Source organism: Tenrec ecaudatus, chromosome 11 (genome assembly GCF_050624435.1).
Source record: "Tenrec ecaudatus isolate mTenEca1 chromosome 11, mTenEca1.hap1, whole genome shotgun sequence".
NCBI lineage: Eukaryota > Metazoa > Chordata > Mammalia > Afrosoricida > Tenrecidae > Tenrec > Tenrec ecaudatus.
The window spans coordinates 74,391,707-74,418,263 of NC_134540.1; the positions used below are offsets into that span (position 1 = coordinate 74,391,707).

Here is a 26,557-nt window from a genome sequence, read left to right on the forward strand (position 1 = left end):
GATACAGAAACTGGATAGGGACATGATGAGGGGGGAGGGGAGAGCTAGCAACAATGAAGCAAGTGTTCTGAACTTGACCTTGGTGAGATTGCACAAATCTTCTTAATATTATTGGACAATTGTACAATATGTGATGTGAAACATATGCCAATCAACCTACTTTTTAAAACAAAACCAGCAAGCAGGGAGACAGAACAGAGGTATAGAAACAAAGTTCCTGCTTGGTGAAGGGCTCACCTACTAACCAGAAGATTGGCGGTTCAGACCCTCCCAGGGTGCCTTGGGAGAAAGTGTTGGCAATCTACCTCCAATAGGCCACGGGCCGGCAAGCTGCAGCTCCGAGTCCTATTGCAGCTCTCAGTATGTACATGTAGCTCTAACGTAAATTTGGGGGGAAAATGTAGAGATTAGTCAGATAATTGTGATTTCATTTGTTTGTAGGTATATAGATGTATGGCTCTCAAATAATTTTTTTAATTGTTGTGAGGGACAGAACTGGTTCCTCTGTCTCAAAATTTTGCAATAGACCACCCATGGAGCATCCCGTGGAGCAGCTCTGTGCTGGGGTTCCCCTGAGTCACGGTGGGCTGGAAAGTGACTCCCTGGTGATAAATGGAACCGATTGGAGCAGGGGGGAACCATTAAAGCTCGGAAGTCAGCCTCCAGCCTGGGGGCGGGGGTGGGGGGGTGGGCTCATGCTCCTATTTCCTGTATGTGCATATTTTTGCAGTACATTTTAAACAAGCCAACACCACCACGAACAGCTCTCCAAGCTGTTGGGCAGTAACAGGGCCTTCATTTGGCACCTGGCAACTGTAGCTTCCAACCTACTTTACCAACTCTAGGTCACCACTTACGCACAGGGGTTGTGAAATCAAAGTGGGTCCCAAGTAAGATTTAAACCAGTAGATTAGACTAGACTAGAATGGAATCAGCATGCTCTCTCTTGAGGCTGGGCTGGCTTCCAGCTCTTTCTCGTTGGTTTTGTTGCCTCCTGGTTTCCTATGGGGTAGAGCTTGAGCGAGGGGTCTGAGCGGCCTTCCTGGCCTGCCCTTGGGTGACTAGTGCATCCCAAGAAGCCTCATTCACCTCTCTCAGCCTCTTTTCTTACCTGCCCATGAGGGTAATCATTTCCATCCTGCCCTTCTCTCGGGTTGCTTTGGGAATGAGTGCATACGATACATTTGAGCTTGTGGAAAATTAGGAGTTGCCGCGAGTCTGTGAAATTGCGCACCATTTTGTAATAAACCCTTTGCTCGCCGTCGTAGGAAGGAGCCCGGGTGGCATAGTGGGTTACATGCTGGGACTGCGGAGCCACAAGAGCAACAGTTCAAACCCACACGCTGCTCCTGCGGGGCAAGATGAAGTTTGCTGCTCCCTTAAAGACTGACAGCCTCAGAGAACCACGGAGCAGTTCTACTCGGTCCTGTAGTGTCGCTCAGAGCTGGAATCGACTCCGTGGCAGTGAGTGGTTTGGGTCTGAGCCACAATGGAGAGAAAGCAGTGGTTGCCGGCATTCATTTGATTCTTCCCTGCCCGGCAGTGGACAAACACTTCTCTGCGCATTGTCTCCGGGCAGCTTCCCAACATTCCTTTAAGCCTTAAAGGAATATCTGTCAAGGCTCATTCCCAGCTTACAGAGGAAGAAACTAAGGCTCAGTTGGGTTAAGGCCCTTGTCAAAGATTGTACAGCTAGAAAATGGCATAACTGGAAATTAAGTATGGGTTTTCTTTGACTTAATCTCTGCTCCTAACGCTCACTGCCATTGAGTCAATACTGACTCATAGCGACCCCTGTGGGTTTCTGAGACTAACTGTTTACGGCAGTGCCCGCCATGCGGATGGCAGCCCGGTGCATAAGCTCTGCATGACCAGGGGTCCACCTGCTCTAACGGCTGGACCATAAAATAAAAGTAAAAAACATGTTCATTTACAAACAAATCTCATGTAACCAGAAAACCCAGGCAGAGTGATATCATTTCATGATCACTCTGGAGTGCACCCTAGGTCCCCTGGTGGTATAGTGGTTATGTGTTGAGTTGCTGACTGCCGATCATCAGTTTAAGACCACCTCCCTCTGCATGTGAGAAAGGTGAGGCTATGTATTCCCAGAAAGAGTGAGAATCTTGGAAACCCACAGAGGCAGTTCTATCCTGTCTCAGAGGGTAGCTACAAGTCGACATCAACTCGATGGCAGTGAGTTTGGTAAGTGTTGTTTGTTTGTTTGTTTGTTTTGGTGTGCACACTCAGTTGTTGTCAAGTTAGAGTCAACTTGGATTCAGGGCAATCCCATGTGTGTCGGTGCAGTACTGTGCTCTGTGGGGCTTTCCATGGCTGCTTTTGTCTAGAGGAGATTGCCAGTCCTTTCTTCAAGGGCGTTTCTGAGTGGGCTCAGCCCTCCAGCCTTTCAGTTAGCAACTGAACCCATGGTCCTTGGTCATCAATCATCATCCTCTCCAACGTCCTCCTGCCATTCTCCATAGTCCAGTCCTGTCTCTCTACTTTACTGCTTACTCCTCAATCTAGAAGACCTAAAATGTAGGCTTGGGCTCTTGTGGACCCTAAAATCAGCCACTATAGACATACCAATAAAATCCTCTCTAAACGTTCTTAGAAATAAATCAGATTGCATTTTTTTTCATTCATCCCCCATTTGCTTGGACCTGTGGGCACACACGCCCCAAATTCTTCTACTTGGAAGCCTTCTGTGCGCAGAAAACCAAATCTGATCCTTGAGATTGTCAGGGTGCTGGCTCTCACTCCAGTCCTGGGGTTAGAATGTTTGTTACGATGTCGACTCTCGTAGCCAGACAACCGCAGTAAGACAGCACTCTGCATCAGACTTGGGACACTCAAAAACCACCCGAACCACAAATCTAAGACGGAACCCATGTCATAATCTCCAGGCATGTATAGATGCTTTTCCCTAGTCCCACCCAGAGGCCTGAAGTGCATTCTTTTCACTCACATGCTACGTGTGGTGAGATTAGAAGTGTTTCGCTTGAGATTAGAACTCTCGCTGCCCCCGAATCGTGTCACCTTTGAAGACACCGCTCTCAGAGCTTCAGGGAATGCATGGTTTGTTGTGATTGTCTGCTCGCGTGTTCTGCACCGGGGCACAGTTTCACTTTCTTCCTGGGATTTCCATGAAATCCAGGGAGTATTCATCAAGTGCTTATTGTGTGTTCAGAATCATGTACTGTTTTCTTTAGGGAAGATGCAAGATGTGTTCAGGATGGAAATGGATAAAAAGACGTTTGGACTCCTTAGATAGTAAGGTTCATAGTTTGCCATTTTATGTTCCATCCATAAGCATAGCTTTCTCCTTCTGATCTGACAGGTTTGTGGTGTGGAGGTGGTGATGGTGGTGGTGGAGATGGAAGGGCAGGAAGAGAGGTGGTGGAGGCGGTGGTGGTGATGGAGGTCCAGGTCGTGCTTGTGGTGTGACTGATGCTCTCGGAAGCAGGATGGTGTAATAGGAAGTATACAGGTTTAGAATCAGAACTACCTTTGACACATGCCTCCTTTGCCTTCTGTCATTGGACAAGTGACCCCACTCCGTTCCTCACTTCCACCCTCTGTAGAATGGGTATGATAGTGGTTGCTGCTTCTTGGGATCAAAATGCCGTTTAGTGTGCACAGTGCTGATAAGTCCAGTAAACATGTGGCATACTCACGGGGCCCAGGGCATATGCATTACCTGTGCCATTCTCATAGTGCCTCCCCCTGCCCCTCCAAATAGGTACTGTCACTATTCACACGTTACAGTGGAGGAAGCTGAGGCTCTCGGAGCATACCACCAATCAGCAGCAAGCGAGCCAGGATTCAGATTTAAGTATCACTTAGAGTGTGAGCGCTTAACAGCCATGAATATTGCTTCTCGGATGTCCAGTCAACAGAGGCTGCTCCTGTGAGTCATGGCCAACTGCTCAAGGAAGTGCCAACAGGAATCCTCTCTGTACAAAGGAAGCAAGGTTTGATAACTGTGCAGTATGGTGAAATACCATGTACTCCGTTTCTTAATAAAAACGAATACCTGTTGGCTGAGGCAATGATGACTCATGTTAGCCTCCTCCTTTAATCCAATATTAAAGCAGTTAATCATCATGAGTGAAAATCGTATTACTTCCTCTTTCATATTAACAGGGATGCTCCACTTGCATCCACCCCACCACCCAGTGCTGTGCTGTCGAATCGATTTCAAGTCAGAGCAACCCTGCAGGACCCTAGCACCGTCTGTGGGGCTTTTCAGGCTGTCAGCCTTTAAAGGAGCAGACAGCCTTGTCACTCACCATTCTGGACCTTGTAGTCACAGCCAGCTCTTTTTGCTTTTTTTTGGAAGGGTTTCAATTAAATTTTTTTTTCAACCAAGGAATTAGAAGGTCATAACAAATTCTAGCATGGATCACACACTTTCTGTGTGCATGCTCCTGGTTTACAACCAGCATTTGACCGACTGTGCGTTGTACTTGAAGGATGAAGGGCGATTCAAGTGGGGCTGTGCTGCCTTGTGTTTCGAAGAATCAAGAAGGTCAGGCAAGATCAGCTCACTCTCAAACCCATCAGTGGAATGAATGTTGATTCCCAAGTCCCAAACCTGGTTTCATGATTCTTTGACCCTGACACATAAAGTAGCGCAGGCAACAAACGCGTTACATGGGAACAGCATCGTGTCTGTCACAAATGAAATTGGATGGCCATCTGCAGAAAAATGAAATAGCACTCATACCTGTGTATGCAAAAATGAATTCAAGATGGATCAAATAACAACATGTAAAACCTACAACTGCAAAGATCGTCAATGAAAAAATAAGGGCAAATTTAGGGGCCTTCATGTAGGACATAAATACACTGTTACATGTAACTGACCTGACACAACTAGGAGAGGATAAACTAGATGACGTGGACCTCCACAAAATTAGACCCTTCTATACGCCAAAGGATTTCACCAAAGGAGTAGAAAGAAAGCCCACAGATTGAGAAATAAATTAGCAACGACATATCAGACAAGGGACTACTCTCCGAGATTTTAGAAGAAACTTCCAACACCTCAACAAGAAAAACACAAACAATACCATTGAAAAGTGAACAGATCTTTCACCAAAGAAAACATTCATATAGCAAACAAACATGGAGAAATGTTCGTGATCATTAACCATTAGATCGATGGGAATCAAAGCACAATGAGAGATCATCTCACTCCAGCATTAACAGCACAGTTAAAAAAACACCCAAAAAACAGAAAAATGGCCAACAGCAAATTCTGGAGAGGGGATGGAGAGAGTGGAATCCGCATGCACTGCTGGTCAGTCTTTAAAATGGTACAACTGCTGTAGAAAATTATCTGAGGCTTCCTTAAAAAGTCAGGAATAGAAATGCCATATTAGCCGGCAATCCCTCGACTTGGTATAGATCTTAGAGAAAGAAGGGTTACAACACGAACAACAGAAACAGCCCTATGTGCATTGAAGCACGCTGCACAACAGCAAGAAGAGAGAAGCAACATAAATGCCCATCGATGGAAGAGTGAATAAACAAGCTGTGTACTCAATACACATTGAATACTATGCAACATTAAAAATAATGACGAACAATAAATCATGACGAATCTGGAAAACATGGATGCCCCTGGAGGACATTCTCCTGAGGGACTAAGTCAGCAAAGGCAGAGTGTTCTGTGTGACCACTCCTGTCAAGTCAGGAAGCGATGGTCACACTACCAGAGACATTCATTGACCGTCATTAGGGGGGAGGGGGGAAGGGTAACTTGCTGGCTGGAGTGGGGACATTACTCAGGGGAAGGGGGAGGCCAGCCAGAAATAATGGAGGCCGGAGGAGTGCACGAGGTAAAGACTGTTATATCCGCAGCCCTGCAATCATAGTGATTGGCATAGAGGCAGAATGGATTTGGGGAGGAGAGGGAGTATTTGTAAACATATGATTTTGAGTTTTGTTCCAAATTTTCTCTTACCCTTCTTCTTACCAGGGCTTTCTAATGCAGTTTCTTTCAGAGTGGGATATGTGTGTGTGTGTGGAGAGAGAGAGAGATTCAACAGAGATTATTTATATATGTGTATATGTTTTGCTACAAATATATCCATGGATATAGTACTACATGCAAGATGCAAAGTTATGAAAACCTCAAACAAACACTTGAGAAAAGGAGCTGTTGAGCCTGGAGGCTCAGGGTCAGAGTCACAGGGAATACTGGGTTCAGTTGGCATGACATAATTTTCAAAGATAATGGTGTACATCCTACTTGGCTGAGTACTGACTGGGACCTAAAAAGCTCATGAACAGCCAGTCACCTAAGGTACAACTATTGGTTTCTTCTTGTCCGGAGGGGAGAAGGGTGAAGAAAGATGCAAGGAATTAACTGGTCCATTAATAGGCGAGTGAACCACGTGAGCATCCATCTCTAGGACCCTGAGATCGAACGGCGTCCAGTTACCACTACCATCTGCTCGGAAAGCGAATGTATTAGAAGGCCTGGGTAGAGTAAGAGACCATCTGGAACAAACCTCAAAATCATCGAGAAGACCAGGCCGACTGGTCAGACGGGCTGGTGGAACCCCAAGAATATGACCCCTCGCGCCCCCTCCAGAGCTGAAAAGGCTTGATGTTCAGCCAAAAAACGGGTGGTCTACAAGGAGAAGGGTAACGGGGTGGGGGGAGGGGAGGAGGGACACACCACCTTAGGACAATCGGCCATTTTCTTTTTTTTTCTTTTTTTTTTTTCTTAACAATTTATTGGGGCTCATACAATTCTTATCACAGTTCATACATATACATACATCAATTGTATAAAGCACATCTGTACAGTCTTTGCCCTAATCATTTTTTTTCTCCTCTTTTCTTTTTTTTACATTTTATTAGGGACTCATACAACTCTTATCACCATCCATACATATACATACATCAATTGTATAAAGCACATCCATACATTCCCTGCCCCAATCATTCTCAAGGCATTTGCTCTCCACTTAAGCCCTTTGCATCAGGTCCTCTTTTTTTTTTCCCCTCCCTCCCTTTCCCCCCCCCCCCTCATGTGCCCTTGGTAATTTATACATCGTTATTTTGTCATATCTTGCCCTATCCGGAGTCTCCCTTCCCCGCTTCTCTGCTGTCCCTCTCCCAGGGAAGAGGTCACATGTGGATCCTTGTAATCAGTTCCCCCTTTCCAACCAACTCACCCTCCACTCTCCCAGCATCGTCCCTCACACCCTTGGTCCTGAAGGTATCATCCACCCTGGATTCCCTGTATCGGACAATCGGCCATTTTCAAGAGCACATTGACCCCAGAACAAAGTTCAGAAGGGTTGGGAAAGGACGGAGAATGGAAACCGGACACAGGAAGCAGTGAGAGAAGCGAGGTTGCATTATGGGATTGCTATTGATGACATGAAACAAAATATGTGTGAATCGTTGAATGGGAAATGGATCTGCTCTGTAAGCCTTCACCCAGCAAAACATATATATGTCTATCAGGCTAGAGGGAGGACTTCGATTACCACAAACAGGACACCTTCACGGGTAACTTTGCAGACAAATCCAGGGCTGAGTATTCCTTCTGGATCCCCGGGTAGCGGGGAGACATTGAGTAGTCTGTTGCTGTGTACTTACTGATGACGGGGGCTGACTCCTTTTCATTTCTCTACTCGGTAACCGGGTGAGCCTGCGGGACACGGGGAGGGGATGCATAGCCCTGCCTTACTGGGCCCGGAAAGAGCTTCCAGGCAAGTTCGGAAGAGACTCCAGGAAACAAGCCTAATTTGAGAGGGTCATTAACTTCAGACAATCCATAGTTCAGCTGTATCCATCCGGGAGAGTCTGTGTCGGGCACAGCCAGGTTGGTGATCTGAAATTGAAAGTTCTGCCTTCTCTGGTGCGTACTGTTAACCCACCGGTTTACCGACCTGAAGGTGGCAGGTTTGAGACCAGTCAGAGGGCCCTCCGAGAAGAGGATCTACTTTTGGGAAAACGTATGGTGCATTGTCAACTCCATCAACGTGAGAGCCAAAGGCTTTGTAGTCTGTTTTTGTTTTTAACTTTCTTAACCAATTGCTTCTAGCACCTTTCGTGGGGAAATAAATAGGATTCAGTGGTGCTTGAGATGGCCTGTCCTGGCTTCCTTTCCATGCCTGTAAATAAATTCTGTAGGTAGACGGAGGTTGCCGCCCACCTCAGAGACATCAGCTCCGTCCAAGCGCTGAGCAGAATGTGCACTGCGCGGTGTGTTTATGTGCCCAGCTGGAGCTCGCCTTGCTAATCTCGCTGTGATTTTCCTTCACAGGCTTCTGATTAGGTTTTAGATGCATGATCCAAAGCTCCGACACAGGAAAAGAATGGCAGCAAAATTATTTGAGGCTTGCCTTTTGCTTATTCGGTTGGGTGATTACGTGGCTGTGCGGGTACTGGCGAGCATCAGTGAACCCGGGACATGCGCTTCCTATCCGCGACCCTCTCACTGTCAGATGAGTGATTCTGGATTCAAAGCAAGAGGGACGGAAGAGCTGGACTGACTATGCGGACAGCACACTAATTCAGACTGGAGCCCAGTCAACAGTGGTGACGAAAAGGGACCCCTTCTCTTTGGGGCGATGGGCTGTTAGACGTTGGGGTCCTTGCTCCCCAAAACTCCAAACTTGCTGCCATCGAGTCGATGCTGACTCATTGCAACCCTCTAAGAGCGTAGAACTGCTCCCATGGATTTCTGAGGCTGTCAGTCTTTAAAGACGACAAAGCGTCGTCGTTTCTCCTTCACAGCAGCTGGTAATTTCGAACTGCTGACCCTGCAGTTAGCAGCCCAACTTGGGGCCACTCTGGCCAGCAGGGCTCCTTGAGGAAGAATTGTAGGGCAGAGAAATGGGTGGAGAGTTAGGGTTAGAAGCGTGCAGGGCCTCCCTTCCAGAAGAACCAGAAGCACTGCTGGGCATCAGAGGTCAAGACCAATTCGCTGAAAGCACTTCCAAGAAGCTGAGAATAAATAGGAATGAGGAAGTCCACCATCTTGAAAATGCTGACGTTCTTCAGAAAGCTCACATTCGGAATGTCGGTGGAAAGTTCCTACGGTTTGCGCTCCAGTTACATTCTCTCTGTGTAACTGTTAAGTAAGAATCCCTGTGAAATTAGGCCAGCTTCCCATTTGGGCTGAGACATTTTCTGATAACTGTGCTTAAGAGGAACAATGCTCTTATTACGTCTCTAGAGGAACGAACCGCCTCAGCTGATCTCAGATATCCCCAAAAGGCCTTGCCAAATCTCACCAGGGGAGAACATGCCAAGCACCTGCGAGTTCTCAGGGATGTCTCCAGGTGAAGGGAGCACCAGCCTGATCAGCCTGCCCTGGGTGGGATGACATTTCTCCCCAGACAACCACATGGCATCATCTCCTTAAACTAGCATTTAACTCAGCAGCATCCCCTAGCCCCACTGTGGAGGTGTGCAGAGGTGCTGCCACACTGATGGGAAGGCAGGCAAGTGCCCCTCTCCCTAGGTAGGATCCAGGATGCAGCCCATAGATAGAAGTTACACTAGCTTGGCTTCATGGCTTCCTGCCAGAGTTTCCCAAAATGTGTCCTGAAGAACGCGCATCTCCGGAAATTCCCCCAGGAAACAAGCTTCCCCAGTGCCGTGTGTTGTTTTCATCTTTGGGGGCAGTTTCAGAATTCTTTAGCACATTCAAGGTGCTAAGACAGCAATAAGCAGATAAATGAACAAAAATCTGTTCAATTTTACGCCACTCTGCATTATTATTACTTAATCCATAAAAACAAACAGCAGCAACAGAATGACCTTAGCTGCCACGGCCCTTCCCTCTTCTCCAGGTAATTTGGGCCTGGGACCCCGGATCAGCACATTCTTAGACAGCCCAGAATGACATTTTCTCCTATCCGTTTTTCTACATTCTCTTCTGCCAAAATAGAAAGCACACACAAAGCAGCACTTTAAAAAAATAGAGAGAAGTTTTAAAAAGCAAATCAAGTTCACCTAGAAACATAACACTTGGCAACAAACCAAAACCAAACCCACTGCCATGAGTTGATTCTGACTCGGGATGGGCTCCGGCAGCCTTTCTGAGACTGTCCATCTTCATGGGAGCAGACAGCCCCAGTGGTCTCCCTGGAGCAGCTGATGAGTTTGAACACCTGACCTTGTAGTCAGCAGCCCAATGCCTACAGTTCCACCAGGGCTCTGAGTCACCCAGCAATTGCTCCGTCAACATTTTGGTGTAATTTCCCATCGGTCATTTTTTCTATCTGTTCCTGAAATTTTAACAGGAATACTCTTAGGCAACTCACTTTCAATCGGTGAGCACTCCATTTCGTGGACAGGACTAAGGTGAGAGCCACGTAAATCCGATGTCAGGCCCGGCACTGTTTCCCAAAGTGCACAAGACCACTCTTCTGGGGGCACTGGAATGATTGTGGGGGCGAGGGGTGTCTGCAAACGTTATCTTAGATTGCGGACAAAAGACAGAATGTGCTCGTTGCCAGGGGAGCACTGAGCAGTTTTCGTTGTTTCTGAAAATGGAGCAGGAGGCCGTATCAGTGTGAGGGCCTCTGCCTGCCAGCACCTCAGCACCGCTGCCCCATCGGCTGTCCTTGGGCGTATTTTTGGTACGTTTGAAATCGACACGTATGCACACTTGCTACATGCCTTCCACATGCTTGCTCTGTCCCCCTCCCCTGTACCACCCATTTCAGACACTGGAGACTACAAGATGTAGACGTCTTGATATTCACACTTGTCTCCTCAGATGGGTTCAGCTCGATCCTTTTAGAAAGTACAAATCAAAGGCCTAGTTCTGTGCCCACAACTGTTGTTTTGAAATCATTTCATTGGGGGTTCATACAACTCGTATCACAATCCATACATCCATCAGTGTGCCAAGCACATTTGTACATTTGTTGCCATCATCATTCTCAAAATATTTTCTTTATACTTGAGCCCTTGGGATCAGCTCCTACTTTATTTCTCTCCCTCCCTCATGTATCCTCGATAATTTATAAATCATTGTAATTTTATATGTCTTACACTGACCAATGTTTCCCTTCACCCACTTTTCTCTTGTCCACCCCCCAGGGAGGGAGTTATATATAGATCATTGTGATCTGTTCCCCCTTTCTCCCCCACTTTCCCCTTACCCTCTTGATACAGCTACTCTCAATACTGGTCCTGAGGGGTTTTCTGTCCTGCATTCCCTGTTTCCAGCTCTTATCTATACCCATGTACATGCTCTGGTCTAGCCAGATTTGTAAGGTAGAATTGGGATCATGATAGTGGGGGAGAGGAAGCATTAAAGAACTAGAGGAAAGTTGTATACTGCACCCTGATTGGCTCATTTCTTCCTTGTGACCCTTCTGTAAGGGGATGTCCAATTGTCTACAGATGGACTTTAGGTCTCCACTCCATGCTCACCCTCATTCACAATGATATGATTTTTTTTGTTCTGGGTCTTTGATGTTAACTGACCTTATCAACACCTCGTGGTCAGACAGGCTGGTGTGCTTCTTCTATGTGGGCTTTGTTGCTTCTCAGCTAGATGGTCCCTTGTTTATCTTCAAGCCTTTAAGACCCCAGGTGCTATATCTTTTGATAGCCAGGCACCATCAGCTTTCTTCACACATTTGCATATGCACCCACTTTGTCTTCAGTGATGAAATGCCAGGGTAATAGAACAAAGTGTTTTTGCATTGAGGGAGTACTTGAGTCAAGGCCAGACCATTAGTTCCTGCCAAGACTAAGACCCACACTCATGGCCACCAACTGATAGTCACCCTACAGGACAGGGTAGAACTGGCCCCGTGGGTTTCCAAGACTTTAAACCTTTATGGGAGCAGAACGCCTCATTTTTCTCCAGAGGAGTGGCTGGTCTATTTTTGGTATTCCCTGGGGACGTCATTGCTCTGCTCCCCTTGCTGTTCTGTTGCACGCCCTTAGTGTTTTACCTCGGTGTGGTGGGGTCAGATTGGGCACAATTCCTGCACGGTGTCGCCAGGGTTGTCCCCATAGTGCTATGGGTCAGTGGGGGACATTATGTCTCATAGCGGGGCCGGCGCTATGGTCCTTTCTGTGCTTTGGCTGCTCTGAGTGGGAATATCATCCTCAAAGCTTGGTGGCCGGGATGTGCTCCATTCTCTCTTCCTCCCCTTCATTTTCTCCCATGTGCTCTGATCAGACATGTCTGTTTCCCTGAGCTGTAGCTTCAGTGCTGTCCTCTGAAGTGAATTCTTCTGGGGGGTAGGGGGTTGTCTATGTTATCGTTCCAGCTCTAGGAGAGGACCTAGGAATCAGTCCGTCTTTATATGAAGCACTGGCTCTTCCAGCTATCTGAGCTGATTCTAACTCACAGCAACCCTATAGGACAGAGTAGAACTGCCCTTTTGGGCTTCTGAGGCTGTAACTTTACAGGAGCAGAAAGCCTCCTCTTCCCCTTGGAACAACTGTGGATTTGAACCACTGACCTTGTGCAACTCAGTGTGTAGGCCACTGTGACACTAGAGCTCCTTCTGTGCACTAAGCCACTCCTAAACATACTAGATTAAGGCAGTGACAACAGTTATTTTGTTCATGGATCTGCTCTTTGGATGGACTTGGCCAGCGCTGCAAGGTTTGCAATTCGAAACCACCAGTCAGTCCACTGGAGAAAAATGAGGCATTCTACTTCCATAAAAATTTAAAGTCTAGGAAACCCACAGGGCCAATTCTACCCTGTCCTGTAGGGTCACTATCAGTCAGTGACCATGAGCGTGAATTGTGGTCTTGGCAGGAACTGCTGGTCTCTTCTCCTTCCTACCTGTGGTAAGCCCAGGCCGCACAAAGACAGTGAGTTGGCATCATCTGGAGACATGCTCAATCACATGGTTGGTGCTTGCTGCCCCGTGGGACTGTGGTCACAGTATAGGCACTAGGTTGGGTTCAAGGGCAAATGTCGTCAGAGCCAGGTGGCAGTAGTATCACTACAGCCTGACATTAGCTATCAAAGAGTGCCACTTCATCAGCCTTCTGTTCTTAAGAAGCAAGCTATGGAAGCCAGCCCGTATTCAGGGAGAAGGGAATTAGAGATCTCTTTTGACTGGGAGGGGGTTCATAGAACTTAGCACATTCAGGTTTAAAAGAATACCATTGGTGTTATGACTTTCCTAAGGAGAAACTGGGCTCTGTAGAGCTCAGTGTGATTTACATGATCTCCGCTGGCTTTGGGTTCCTGAGCCAACATGAGAACTCCGGGGTTGGATTCCTTGTCTAATGCTTGTTCAACTAAACCTCACCATCCCAGTTCTCCTGCCGCCCCCAACCACCCGTCGACCTCCAGTGACGGTGAACGTGAAAATAATCTGCCTTCGAAAGTGCCTTTAGCTCTTCTCCGTGGAGACTGTCAAGGAAGCAAGGACCACTTTTCCTGCAATCCCTTGCTTGTTGTTCCAGACGAGGCGCTCTCGAGTGAGTTCTGACGCGGAGTGCCCCCTGCACAACAGAAGGACACCGTGCCAATCCTCACAAGCGTTGCTGTTTGACCCCATTCTCGTAACCACTGTGTCAAGCCGTCTCCTTGGCAGTCTTCCTTTCACTGACATGTTTGTGATTGTCCTTATCTTCCCCAAAATCCAGCTACTCGTGATGGCAAGGAGAAGCCCACCGGTGCTTTCATCACCAGCCCTGGCAATAACTTTCTGCTTCACGGGGAAGCGTTTGATTGTGCCGCCCCGTACTCCACTGGGTCAAGTGAATTTGATTCTGAGAGCGTCTTCCGTTTCCCCTCGCCAGGATATCTTATTTGCTCAGTGAATGCAACTCGGCTTGTGTGGCCTGTTGAAAAGATGACCGCATTGAGATGAAGCACCAGGGGACAACCTTAACGTGGGAGTCTGCCAGGCATCCCCGGGGGTTCCCTAATGGATGCTGGAGACGCTTAAGCTGAGGCATGGATATGCACAGCCAGTCTGTGGAATGGATGGTTTAAAAGGAAGAGCTCATTCGTAAACTGACTTCTAATTGGGCTCACAGGCATTCTGATACCGTGGTTTTTAGCCTCTCTCCTTGGGGGAACACAAGATTTGGGGTAGGTATAAAATGCACTTGTACCACTGCCCATCTACCCTTGCAAATTTAGGGGAGAGAGCCAAGGACACAAATCAGGGTGCGCGTTCATCTTCATCGGCATGTTTGGACTCTCCCTCCCTGCTGTCAGGCCTTTCCCAGTAAAGCAAGAGTAGAGCATCTAGGCCCTTTCCTCACTTACCCCGCAGACTCCTCCGAAGACTCAGCCCCAAGCCCGCGACAGCAGAGCCTCTTGGGCAGTTGGATGTGAAGCCCAAGATTGCTTGCTAAGTGTAGCAATCTCCTTAGTAAGAGCAGCTCTGAGCCCAGTTTACATAATACACATATGTTTCATGAACTCCCTGGACAAGGGTCTTCAATATTCCACCTGTTGGAGAAAATCCAAGGGGGGGTGCGTGTGTGTGTGTGTGTATGAGAGAGAGAGAGAGAGAGAGAGAGAGAGAGAGAGAGAGAGAGAGAGAGAGAGAGAGAGAGAGAGAGAAGACGTTCACAGTGCTTATCCTTGGAATCATGATCTTCACCCCTCTTGCTTTTGTTCGACCTTGAGTCATTTGGGTACCATATATGCTGCGCATGGAGAACCCGAGACCCACTGTCACATTGCCTTGAGTGAACACACTGCACAAGGCCTCCGGGCAGTGTGGACAAACAGCACTTCACTTTGAGGGCTCTGGCACACATCACCCAAGCCATAGTATTTTCACTCACCTCACATGCATGTGAACGTTGGACGACCAAAGAAGAATCACGGGGCTGGGGAGGAGGCTGGCCAGTACCATGGACTGCCAAAAGAAAGACAACCAGGGAGGGTGGGAGAGGGAGGGAGAAATGAGGAGCTATACCAAGGGCTCAAGTAGAAAGAAAATGTTTTGAAAAGGATGATGGCAACATATGTACAAATGTGCTTGACACAATTGATGTATATACGGATTGTGATAAGAGCTGTAAGAGCCCCCAATAAAAAAATTTTTTTAAAGAAAGAAAAACATATACGAGGGGAACTAAATCTTGCCTGCGAGTCATGGAATCCTTCTGAGGCAATGACGCTTCTGTTGGCAGCAGGAGGGGGCATAGACGTGCAATAGTGCATCCGTCTGGCTTTGCTCATGAAAACAGAGCCATTTAAGTATTTCTGGAATAAAGAGTTTAATGTCAGAATTAGATCTCCTATAAGTATAGAAGGATCCGGAAAAGTACAGGTCTGAAAGCGGAGTCAGAGGGTTGGAGAAGTAGTCACATAGTACTTCAGCCTGCATGAAGCACTGGTGTGGAGGGGAGGCTGCTTGCAGGGAAGTTGGAGAAGTTGTGTCTGTCCGCCCATGTTAGATGGTGAGAGACTGGGATTTCTTCTGGAGATGATGAAAAGTTTTAAATCGACTGCAGCGATGGTGGCATATGTCTGTGGCTAGTCTACAAACACTGAATTGTATATTTTAAATGGGCAGCATGTATGCTATGTGAATTGTATCTCAGTACAATTCTTTTCAAAGAACATAAAGAAAGCGAGGTAGTACCGATGAAGAACACAGCTTTCCCCCAGATCCTGGATGCTTCCTCCCCCCAACTACCATGATCCGAATTCTACCTTGCAGGGCTGGATAGGACAGAGGCTGTACACTGGTACATATGAGGGCTGGAGGTACAGGGAATCCAGGGTGGATGATACCTTCAGGACCAAGGGTGTGAGGGACGATGCTGGGAGAGTGGAGGGTGAGTGGGTTGGAAAGGGGGAACTGATTACAAGGATCCACATGTGACCTCTTCCCTGGGAGAGGGACAGCAGAGAAGGGGGGAAGGGAGACTCCGGATAGGGCAAGATATGACAAAATAACGAGGTATAAATTACCAAGGGCACATGAGGGAGGGGGGAAAGGGAAGGGAGGGGGAAAAAAAAAAGGAAGACCTGATGCAAGGGGCTTAAGTGGAGAGCAAATGCCTTGAGAATGATTGGGGCAGGGAATGTATGGATGTGCTTTATACAATTGTTGTATGTATATGTATGGATGGTGATAAGAGTTGTATGAGTCCCTAATAAAATGTAAAAAATAAATAAATAAATAAATAAATAGATAATTTTTAAAAAGGAAAAAAAAAAGAAAGACAACCAATCCATCGTGGAAGGCAGTCGGACAGAAGGCTCCGTAGAAACTGTCGTGATGGCAAGGTTTCATCTCACCTGCTTGGCTTGTGTAATCAGAAGAGACCAGTCCCCGGAGAAGGAAGGACCTCATGCTTGGGAAAGTGAAAGGGTGGCCCAAACAGATGGATTGAACCCAAGGGCTGCAACAATGGGCTCCCACATCAGAATGACTGTGAAGATGGTGCAGGGCCGGGCAGGGTGTTGTTATGTTGTCCAGAGGGCCGCTGGGAGCCGACTCAACAGCACCTAGTAACAATGTCAGCAGAGACACCTTGTCAAAGTGAGGGGTGCTGTGCTGAGGTTCACTTAGGTCCTGAGCTACAAGTGTAGCCCTCTAGAATTCCAGAGCCCCGAGTCCTGCAAGCCTGTGTCCCAGCCTCACCACGGCACAGCCTCGTGAGGCCAGTGTGGGTGCCCGAGTGGGCCCTGTGTCAGGGAAGTACTGGAGAGTATGCTTTCGCCGCGTTAACAGAATGAAGGGTTGATACGCAAGGGTGGTTTCGTTGTGCTTTTTTTATTCGTTTGGAAGCTTTTTGCTTGCTGGATCATCCCAGAGTGATACCCGAGTGCCAAGAGAAGGGTCCACCCCGATAATCTGTGAGCCTCCGCGTTTCCAAAGAGGGACCCGGAATGTGTCCTCAAGAGTCCCTTGTAACTGTTGTCTGCCCACCCCCATTTAGTGTTTTGTTTTCTTGAAAAATATCTATTTACAGGCCCTGCCACAGGGTTGCAGAATAGGTACTCTCCCTCTTTGAATTCCTATGTGTCTTTCACAAACTTGCTTGGAGGGAGAAAAAAAAAGTACAAAAAGAAACACGGGGATTGTGATTCTGAGCAGGGTGGAAGAGTCCACTCCTCCCTGCCTACGTCACGGAACGCAGTGAGGAGACCTAGGCAGGACCTGGAGCTCCGATGCCAGGACACTGCAGAGAGTAAGAGGGTCACGCGGGGAAAGAAGACCAGAGTCTCATTGCTGTGGGACGAGCAGTGAGTGCCCCTCTCTCCGCCTCTGTCATCTGCTGACTGGACTCCTTACAGACCCAAACCCAAAGCGGCCATTAGTGCTGCCAGAGAGGAGATCTGGAACCGCCCGCTACGGCTGGCTTGAAGAGTGAGAACAGGGTCTCCTAATTCCCAACTCCAAACAGCTCAATAATGACATTAAATGTACAGCATCTCAACGTACCAATGATAGGACATGATGTTTAAATTGATTTTTTTTAATGACCCAACTATATGCTGTCTATCTGACACACACTTCAAATAGTTTAAAGATGTAACACCCAAACTCTTAGTAAAAGCCAGCTTGAGGAGTCCCATATTCTGATGATGAGTTACTATAGAGCTACAGCAATCAAGGTAGTGCACCCCCTCTTCCCTGACCAACGCCCGCATGATGTTCTGTATCGATTTGTTCTCTGGAAGGAATTCTGGTTTCACATGAAAGAAAAGGACAATGTGGTGGCAGTGTAGATCCATAGATCAGTGTAAAAGAACAGAGAACTTGGAAACAGAGTTAAATATGCCTGCTTTATAAAGATGCAAAAGTATCTCAATAGAAGAATATAGTGTTTTCAACAAATCTAGTGGGCCTAATTGAGCAATCATATGCAGAAAGTGAATCCATGTGTATTATTTGTATATTAACTCAAAGTGGATCATAAATCCCAGTGTAAAAATAAAGTTCTGGAATCCTTAGAAGAAAACAGAGGGGAGACTCTTCAGGAGCTGTGCTTAGGTGGAGGTTTAGACCTGATACCAAAAGCACAATCTATCAAAGAAAAAATTGATAACTGTAACTCCATATTAAAATTTCTTTTTCCCCCCTCTGTGAACTATTAAGAGGATGAAAAGATAAGCTACGGTCTGGGAGACATTTTTGACAAATCACATATTCCACAAAAGGCTTGTATTCCCAATATATAAAGAATCCTCAAAACTCAACGGCACGGGAACAGACAACTCAATTTAAAAACGGACAAAAGACGTGAGCAGATGCTTCATCAAAGAGGATATACAGATGGCAAATAAGTGCTTGAAAAACTGTTGAACTTCATTAACCATTTGAGAAATGCAAATTAAGCTCTGGTGAACTAGAATCTAAGCAACCATTTGGAAATGTCTGATCAAGTCAGCCATTGCATTTCCCCTATGATCCGGACAGTCACTCCTAGACAGCTACTTCACAAAACTGACAACATGCCATGCAAAAAAAACCCCCAAAAAACCAACAATCTGTGCAGGAATGCATGTGGACACGATGTTTATCATTACCAACACCTGGAAACCCCCAAAGTTCTGCCATTGAATGGATAAACCGGCTACGTTGAACCCATGTGATATAAAACCACTCAACATGCCTCCACTTCTCCTGTCAGACAGAAAAGATAGTAGCACCTATGTCATAGGATGGTTGTGAGCATTAAAGGAATTACAACATGTCAGGGAAACACAATAGTACCTGGTACACAGGAAGAACACACATAATATTGAGACACCCCCCCCACTTCTCAAGGTATCCAATGATAAACTCTCGGAGCTGAGCATTTAAAATCAAAGACTGAGGCTTTGTCCAGACGGTATATACTGAAGTGCACACATTTAATGTAAATTCTCTCTCTGACTCAATAAGAACACAGAGGACCTAGTGGGAAATGGGCAGAAGGTGTAAACAGACACTTTACAAGTGAAGACATAGGAATGGTCATTGGTGCTCATTAAGTTAATTATCAGAAAAGTACAAATTAAAATTATAATGAGATAACCCTGCACATGGACAACAATGGAGGAAGGGTAGAAGGCTGGCACTGCTACAAACTGGCAAGGATGTGACGCCCGTGGAAGCCCGCGTGCTGGGAGAATGTGGGAATGGCCCTGCCCCTTGTGGAACAATACCCAGTGTCTCCCCTCACAGTTCCTCTGGTGCACCTGTTCATCCACGAGAACTACCGGCGTGTGTCTAAAAAGACATGCAGAAAATCTGAGGACAGGATCATTTTTAATAACTCTGGACTGGAAGCAGCCCCAGTGTCCCTTAACTGGGAAAAGCATAAACAAATTATTGTACAGTAAACAGTAGAACACTTACTCGGCAGTAAAATGGTCTGATGTGATCATAATAGATACAACAATATGATGACGCTCAAGAATTTTATGCTAAGCGTTGGTCAAAGACTATCTGCCATCTGATGACATTTGGATGAACTTCTAAAGAAGGTCAAACTATGACAGGAGCTTAGAGTGCAGTGGTGGCTGTGGCCATGGGGGGCTGTGGCGGTGGGGGTGGTTTGGGAGTTCGATCAGCAGCAGAGACCCTTTTTAGGGTAAGGGAGCTTTTGTATAGATTGACTTTAGAAGTGGTTACGCCAATACCACCCCCCAACCACCACCCCCAAAAAAGACACTTAATGGATTAATGTTATTGAACATAAGTAATACCTTTATCAGAGCTCCTGAGTAGCACAAATAATTAAGGGCTTGGCTGTTACCCCAAACGTTGGTGAGTCAGTTTCACTCAGATTCCTAAGCACCTTGTAAAGAAGGCCAAGCGGTGTACTTCCAAAGCCCCCCACCCCCCATTAAAAACCCCATGGAGCAAAGAGTTCCCCTGAAACTTATGGGGCCACCATGAGTCTGAATCAAATGGATGACAACTGGTTTTAATTCCATTAATAGATGTGTATTCAGATAAAGGAACCAAAGCCCAGCATCTGATTGTTTAAGTACCTTTCAGATAGGTGTCCACGGGCTGTGGGAGGTGTCATCCCGGAGCAGGGTGACCCCAGGCTTGTGTTCTGTGCGAAGCCTCCGAGCTTCAAATGCAACTCAGTTGACGAGTCGCCACTGGCCATCAGACTGTGTCCCTGGCGGAGCCCAAACAGAAACGAGCTTGTTTCTGTCGCTAATGATACAAGTCCCACCGTACTTTCTGCCAGGCGATGTTTGTAGTCATTACGCCCATTGAAGAAGAGAACAGAGCAATAATGAGCCGGGTGTTATCAGCTCACAAATAATTCATAATGGGCAAACTAGGACAGGAACAGAGCTTTTTTGGGCTGAGGAGGTTGCATGTCACTCTTTAAAACTAGGCCAAAATTGTATTTATAATGCATCGGCAGTCTCTCGGAAAGTTAAAAGGCCCCTTTCTTCTCTTCCGTGTGTTGGAAGACTATGCTGGTTTACCCTGGACCAACAGAAAGGCACTTCAGCATCTCATTCCTGTACCTGCAGCAGTCAGCCCGAGTGGGAGAGGGCAAGTGAGCCGAGTTACTCGGCTAGAACAGAGAGGCCTTTGTAGAATTCCCATAGGATTCCAAGTCCTATCAGAAGCCAAGAACGAGGGAAAGGTATGGTGGAGGCGGGTAGTGGGGGGGTGGCCTTGCATTTTAGAGGAGATGTGAAGAATTGCCCCCAGATGTTAGCAGGAAGCCGTGTAATAGAAGCTATCTCGTCAGTATAAAGGAAGTTGTTGCTTTGTGTTTTGAAATGAAGTACAGGTGTGAGTACTGAGGTGCCCCAGTAGCACCATGGCAAAGTGCTCGGCTGCCAAGGGAACGGTTGGTGGTTCAAACCCACCAGTCTCTCCCTGGGAGAAAGATGTGGGGCAGCTTCTTCATCTACACTTGGCTTAGTAAAGTCTACCTCAGGGTTGTAGAGAGTGGGCGAATCTGCCCCCAGGGGCCCACTGGAAGGATTCGGGGCCTGCAACAGCAGCTGCCTGTACTTTATCCTGGCTTATGGACGGTACTACAGAAGTTGGGTTTTTTTTCATTGCCAGGGGGTGCTGAGCAATTTGTTTTCTTCCTGAAAAGGGAGCCATGGGCTGAGTAAGTTTGGGAATCTCTGGTCTGTAACGTTGGAACCCCTGTGCTTGGCTCTCTCCTCTCCCACAGGGTCACTGAGAGTTGGGAATTGAGTGTACGGTAACAAGCTTGGCTTTGGGGGTGTAATGAGGCAAAACAAACAGAATTATTATGACTGTCCAACATGGCACCTGTGCAGAAAGATCTAGAAGCCCATGTGTTCCCAAGGGCTGCTTGGGAAGTAAATTCTTTAATGATACTGATGCCTATAGGTACAGATAGGTCCAGCTACCTCTCCCAGGGTAGGCGAATTCCTAGCATGGAAACTCAAGAGTGGTCAGAAGCCACCACTACCCCGAGTCTTGAACCCACATTGGCTGGTAGCCCTTAACGGCTGGTTAGCTTTTCCAGAAACCTTGACCCCGGCACCCAGGGGTGCCTGGATCAGTCGACAGGTGTGCTGGGCTGCACAGCCATGACCTGTGTCCTCTCAGCCTGGGAGAGGGGGCCAGCTCTCCCAGCCCTGCTCCCGGCAGCCTCAGGGCCTGTGGTGAGTTCACAAAGAGCCAGGGTCCGTGGAGCAGCAGCTCCCCAGCGGAAGCGGCATGCTTCCTGCGCCGTGCATGTCTTGTTCCGTTTCCATACGTGCTCAATCTGTGCTGCCTTTGTGAAAAAGGATTTGGCTGCACACAGCACCCGCCGGAGACTGACCCTTTGTGGGGACCGGCATGTGCTCTGTCCCACGGCGGATGGTGAGCAGTGGCCAGGACACAGGGTCTTAGTGACACCAGCTCTTTGCTGGACACTCGGAGCACCTACTCCCCTTTTTTACTTAGCACCAAGCTGGGGTGCACTGGGTTGGGGAGGACATGGTTTGGTTCCACCATTAGCCAAAGATGGGTGTCTCAAAATGAAGCCCCTTGGACGGCCGCGATCTTTATAAACAGCAAGTCATTTGCTGTCATTACAACAAAAAAATAATCCATGACGTCAGTGTAAGCAGCGTGGGCGATGGCGCTGTTCTGTGTACACGTTTGCATCGGAGTCAGAACTGACGTATTATGAATGCTGTCTCTCTTGGTGGCCTAGAGAGTCTAGCAACACGCATGTCTGTCCCCATCACTCAGCTCTGAGAGAGGCTAGTGGCCCCCGTCCCTGAAAGCGCGTTGGCCCAGGACACACCGAACACTGATTCCAAAAAAGGAGCTCGGTTTCATGACGAGGCCGTAGCCCGTGGGCTGTTGGGTAACCTGTGGGATTTGTGTTTACAGAGCTTCTCGAAACAAGTCTGAGAAGAAGCGCCGGGACCAGTTCAATGTTCTCATCAAAGAGCTTAGCTCCATGCTCCCTGGCAACATGCGGAAAATGGACAAAACCACCGTGCTGGAAAAGGTCATTGGATTTTTGCAGAAACACAACGGTAAAGGATATGCTTCTCTGGTTGTCCTCCAGCCCTGCCCTTCCCTTCTGGGATGATTTCACCTACCAGTGTCTGAATGCCTTCTCTCCCCAACACGGCCAGTCACGCCAGCCACAGGCTTCCTGTTGCAGAGCATGCTCTCTCTCTCCCCGCCCCCCCAACCCCCTCACCTGCAGCTGGTTTCAGGAAGGACATTCACCTCTCAATTTGCTTTACAAGCTGGAGGTGAGCACCCAGCCCCGGCAGGGTGGTCTTAATGTTGGGAACTTCTTCACTTAACATGTCTAGAGGAAGCTTGCTTTAGTTTGTCGCTCGGCCCCGAACAGTTGTAATGCCAAGTCTTATTTTCCACAGGGGCCACCTGCCCTGGTTTCTCCATCCTTCTTTGCTTCCCTGCCCCTAAAATCATTGGGCGTCTATCCTACACCATGAAAAATAATAGTAATTGCAAATGAGTTATCTGCCGAATGCCAACTTCTTTCTTTCTTCTCATTGAGATATAATTCACATGCCCTTCAATTCCCTATTTTGAAAGGTACTATTCAGTGGTTTCCAGTTATAGTCCCAGGGTTCACAACTCCCCCCACCCCTGTTTCAGTTCATCACCCCTGAGAAGGAAACCCAGGCCCATCAACAGCTGCTCCTGTTTCCCCTTTTCCCTCAAGCTCCTGGCAATCACTGATCTCTTTCTGTCTGTATGCATTTGCCTGTTTGACCATTTCATACAAATGGATCGTATAATGTCAGGCCTTTTGTGTTTTCCTTTTTCCTCAGCATCCACCTGGTAACAGCCATCCATCCTTTCTCGTTTTTATGGCAGACTAATATTCCATTGATAGACCACACTTGATGGTCAGTTGTGCTGCTTCTGCATTGAGCTATTGTGAATAATACGAATGTGAATACATGTGTATGCATTTTTGTTTGAACATATGGTTTCTGAGGACCATGTGTACTTGTAAGTCCCTGGAGTATGAGCTTCCAGCTATTGACGATTTGTTCTGGCCTTTTTAATGTGATGTAAATTTCCTCTCCCTTCTAAACAATTGACTCCACTCAGACTTGGAGTAAATGCATCACCACCACCTTCACTGACTGCAAGCACAGCTTTCAAATCACTGGGGAAAACTTCACTTAAATCTAAATATTTGCCAATTGGATTGAAAGACATACTTAGGAACGGATCTCATTCGTAACCCCGGGGCTGCCTGCACAGACTGAGGAATAGAATTGCTAGGTCATATGGTAACTCCGTGTTCAACTTTTTGAGGAACTGCCAGATTTTTCCACTGCAGCGGTGCTATTTCATATTCCCACCAACAAAACATTCTTGCCAAATATATTGCCTCCCCCTCTCCACCCCCTTCCCATCCTCTTCCTGCCTTTTAATTGTAGCCTCCTTAGCGGGTGTGAAGTGATAATTCACTATGCTTACTCATTTGTATTCCTCTGGTGAATGATGACCGTGGAGCATCCTCCGTACTTATTGGCCATTTGGGTATTTTCTTTGAAGAGGTGTCTATATAGATGCTTTGGCCACTTTAAATCTGGGCTATTTGTCTGTTTGTTGAATTATAAGATTCTTTATATTCCATCTAGAACAGATCCTTACTGATATGTAATTTGCATACATTTTCTCCTATTCTGTGAGTTAGCCTTTCAGTGTCTAAATGATTTGTTTCATAGGATGCAGAAGTTTTCCACTTGGATAAAGTCCAGTCTACCCTTTTTTAAATAACCTTTGGTTATACTGTGGTATCAATTATGTCCCCTCAAAAAGGTGCACTATAAATCCTAAACTCTAAGCCTGCGGTTATAATCCCACTGGGCACAGGTTGTCTTTGGTTTGTTAATGAGACAGAAATAATGTACAGTCGATCTTGAGTCATTCTCTCTTAAGACATAGAAGGAGAATGAAGCAAGTGGGCTGAGAGATGGGGTGAAATTGATACCAAGACACCTAGAGATCTCTAAGGAACCCAGAAGCAGAATGTGAAGAGTCAAGTTCATTCCCCCTGAACCAGCAGAAAGAAAGCTGTCTCCTTGAGCTGATACTCAGACTTCTAGCTGAGAAAGTCAATTCCCATTTGCCATGAAAGACATCCACTATGGTATTTCTGTTTGAGCAGCACCAGAAAACGAAGACAGGATTGGCACTGGAAACGAGTGCTGCTCCAACTGGTACCTCAAACAAGGCCATGGTTTTAGAATTGGGTGGGTAGTCGCTGGAGACAGGAAGAGTTTCAAGGTGCCTAGTCATAAATCCCTTACCCCTACTTGCTGCAAGTGAGGAGCACTGGAAGCCCTGCTGATGGAGATCAAGGATCGCAGCCTTCACTGTGGATTATAACTCAATGACAAGAAAACCACAGTCCTCACAAAGAGCAGCAGGCAACATCAATGGAGAAAAGGTTGAAGTTGTCAAAGACTTTGTCTTGCTTGGGTCCCCAATCACTGCTCGTGGAAACAGCAGTCAAGAGAGTAATGGGGTAAATCTGCTGCACGAGACCTCTTTAAAGTGTTAAAAAGCAAAGATGTTACTTTGAGGAGTAAGGTGTGCCTGGTCCAAGCTGTGGTATTTTTCAATTGCCTCATATGCATGTGAAAGTTGGACATTGGATACGGCAGATTTAAGAAGAATCAATTCAAATTTCAACTTTTGAATTATGGTGTTCTGAAAGAATATTGAAAGTACCATGGACTGCCCAATGAACAAACAGGTCTGTCTTGGAAGAAGTACAGTCAAAATTTACTTCTAGATGAGCAGACTTCATCTCACGTTCTTTGGACAGGTTATTAGGTTATTGGAAAAGAACATCAGGCTTAGTAAACTAGAGGGGCAGTGCAAGAGAGGAAGAAGGTCGACAAAATGGACCGACAGCCGCGCTGCCACAGTGGGCTCAAGTCTAACAATTGGGAGAATGGCACAAGACAGACAGTGTTTTCCCAGAACCACTGGGCGGCACCTAATAACAACAATAGTAAATGCTTAGATTGCCTTGAAGAGACTGTTGGTAGACTTATAGGTGCCAATGGCAATTCTGGTGAGAACGTTAAAAAGAAGTGAGGAGAGCTATAGAAAAATCTCTACTACCTTTGAAAAGATAAGGAGGCTTTCTAAAATTCATAGAAACTTGGATTATAAGATGACATTTTCCTACAAACTTTTTGAAGGTCCCTTGTCCATATGTCACCAGCAGTAGAATATTGCTGGAAAGTGGACATTAAATGTGCTTCTGGTGAGGCTTTAAAATAAAGTGGTGGTCATGTGATTAGATAATGGAAGAAGGCGGATCCTTTTTATGCAGTGGCAAAGAATTTGTCCGAATTGTGCTCCAATGTATGGTGGAAGGTAAAGCTTGTGATCATTGAACTTGGCTCATCTGGCTGATGAGCTTTCTGAGCAGGATCTTAAACGGCCTGATGGCTCCTCCCTGCCAGTTATAGAAAAGTGCAAGAGAAAAGAGATGGCTTTCCAAATGAACTGTGCAAAGTGAGAACAGAAGAGAGAAGGACAATCCCTGAACAAACTCAGTCACCAGAACTGTTGGGAGGAGTGCAGGAAGCAGAGCTCTCACTTTGGAAGGGTGAGGCACTGACCATCAGAACTGCAAGTGGCAGGGCCACAGCCTTCTAGATTTCAAAGAGTCAGCCCTTTACCAACTCAGTCCCAGAGTGTGGAGCTGTTGTGAAAGTATGCTGAAGGATGGGACTCCTACCCCCAAATGAAGGGATGGGCTGCCATGCCAATGGGCAGAAGAACGGGGCCTGCTGGGGCTGAGGGAACAGGGTCAGCATGCCGATGGACTAGGCAAATGGAGCCACCCAGATCCAAAGAAGCAGCATTGCCTTCCCCATGGGTCTAGAAGGTGGAGCTAAAGCCCCGGGGCCAAGAAGCCTCCACTCAGGATCCAGACAGCATGGCGAACCCCTGGTCGGTCGGGTGAGCAGGGCTACTGCCTAGATTGTCCAAGAGAAGACAAGATTACTTTCAAGCCCTGAAAGCTAATGTGATTTGTGACAGATGTTAGACTTGCTCTGTACCTGTTACTCCTTCTTTCCTTCCAATTTCTCCCATTTCTAATGGAAATGTCCACCTTGTGCCTGTTCCACCATGGTACTGTGGAAACA

The 26,557-nt window shown here is 47.0% G+C and overlaps 1 protein-coding gene across 6 annotated transcripts in view; it reads left to right on the forward strand.

Annotated features, from left to right (window-relative positions):
- NPAS2 (neuronal PAS domain protein 2) overlaps positions 1-26,557 on the forward strand; it is a 202,225-nt gene that overhangs the window by 98,240 nt on the left and 77,428 nt on the right. For 4 of the 6 annotated variants that reach the window (XM_075563256.1, XM_075563258.1, XM_075563262.1 and 1 more), the window contains exon 3: positions 22,278-22,426. The exons of the other annotated variants lie outside the window; for them this stretch is intronic. In XM_075563256.1, coding sequence (XP_075419371.1) covers positions 22,278-22,426 — 149 coding nt within the window. The remainder of the gene's footprint in view (positions 1-22,277; positions 22,427-26,557) is intronic. 6 annotated transcript variants of the gene reach the window in all.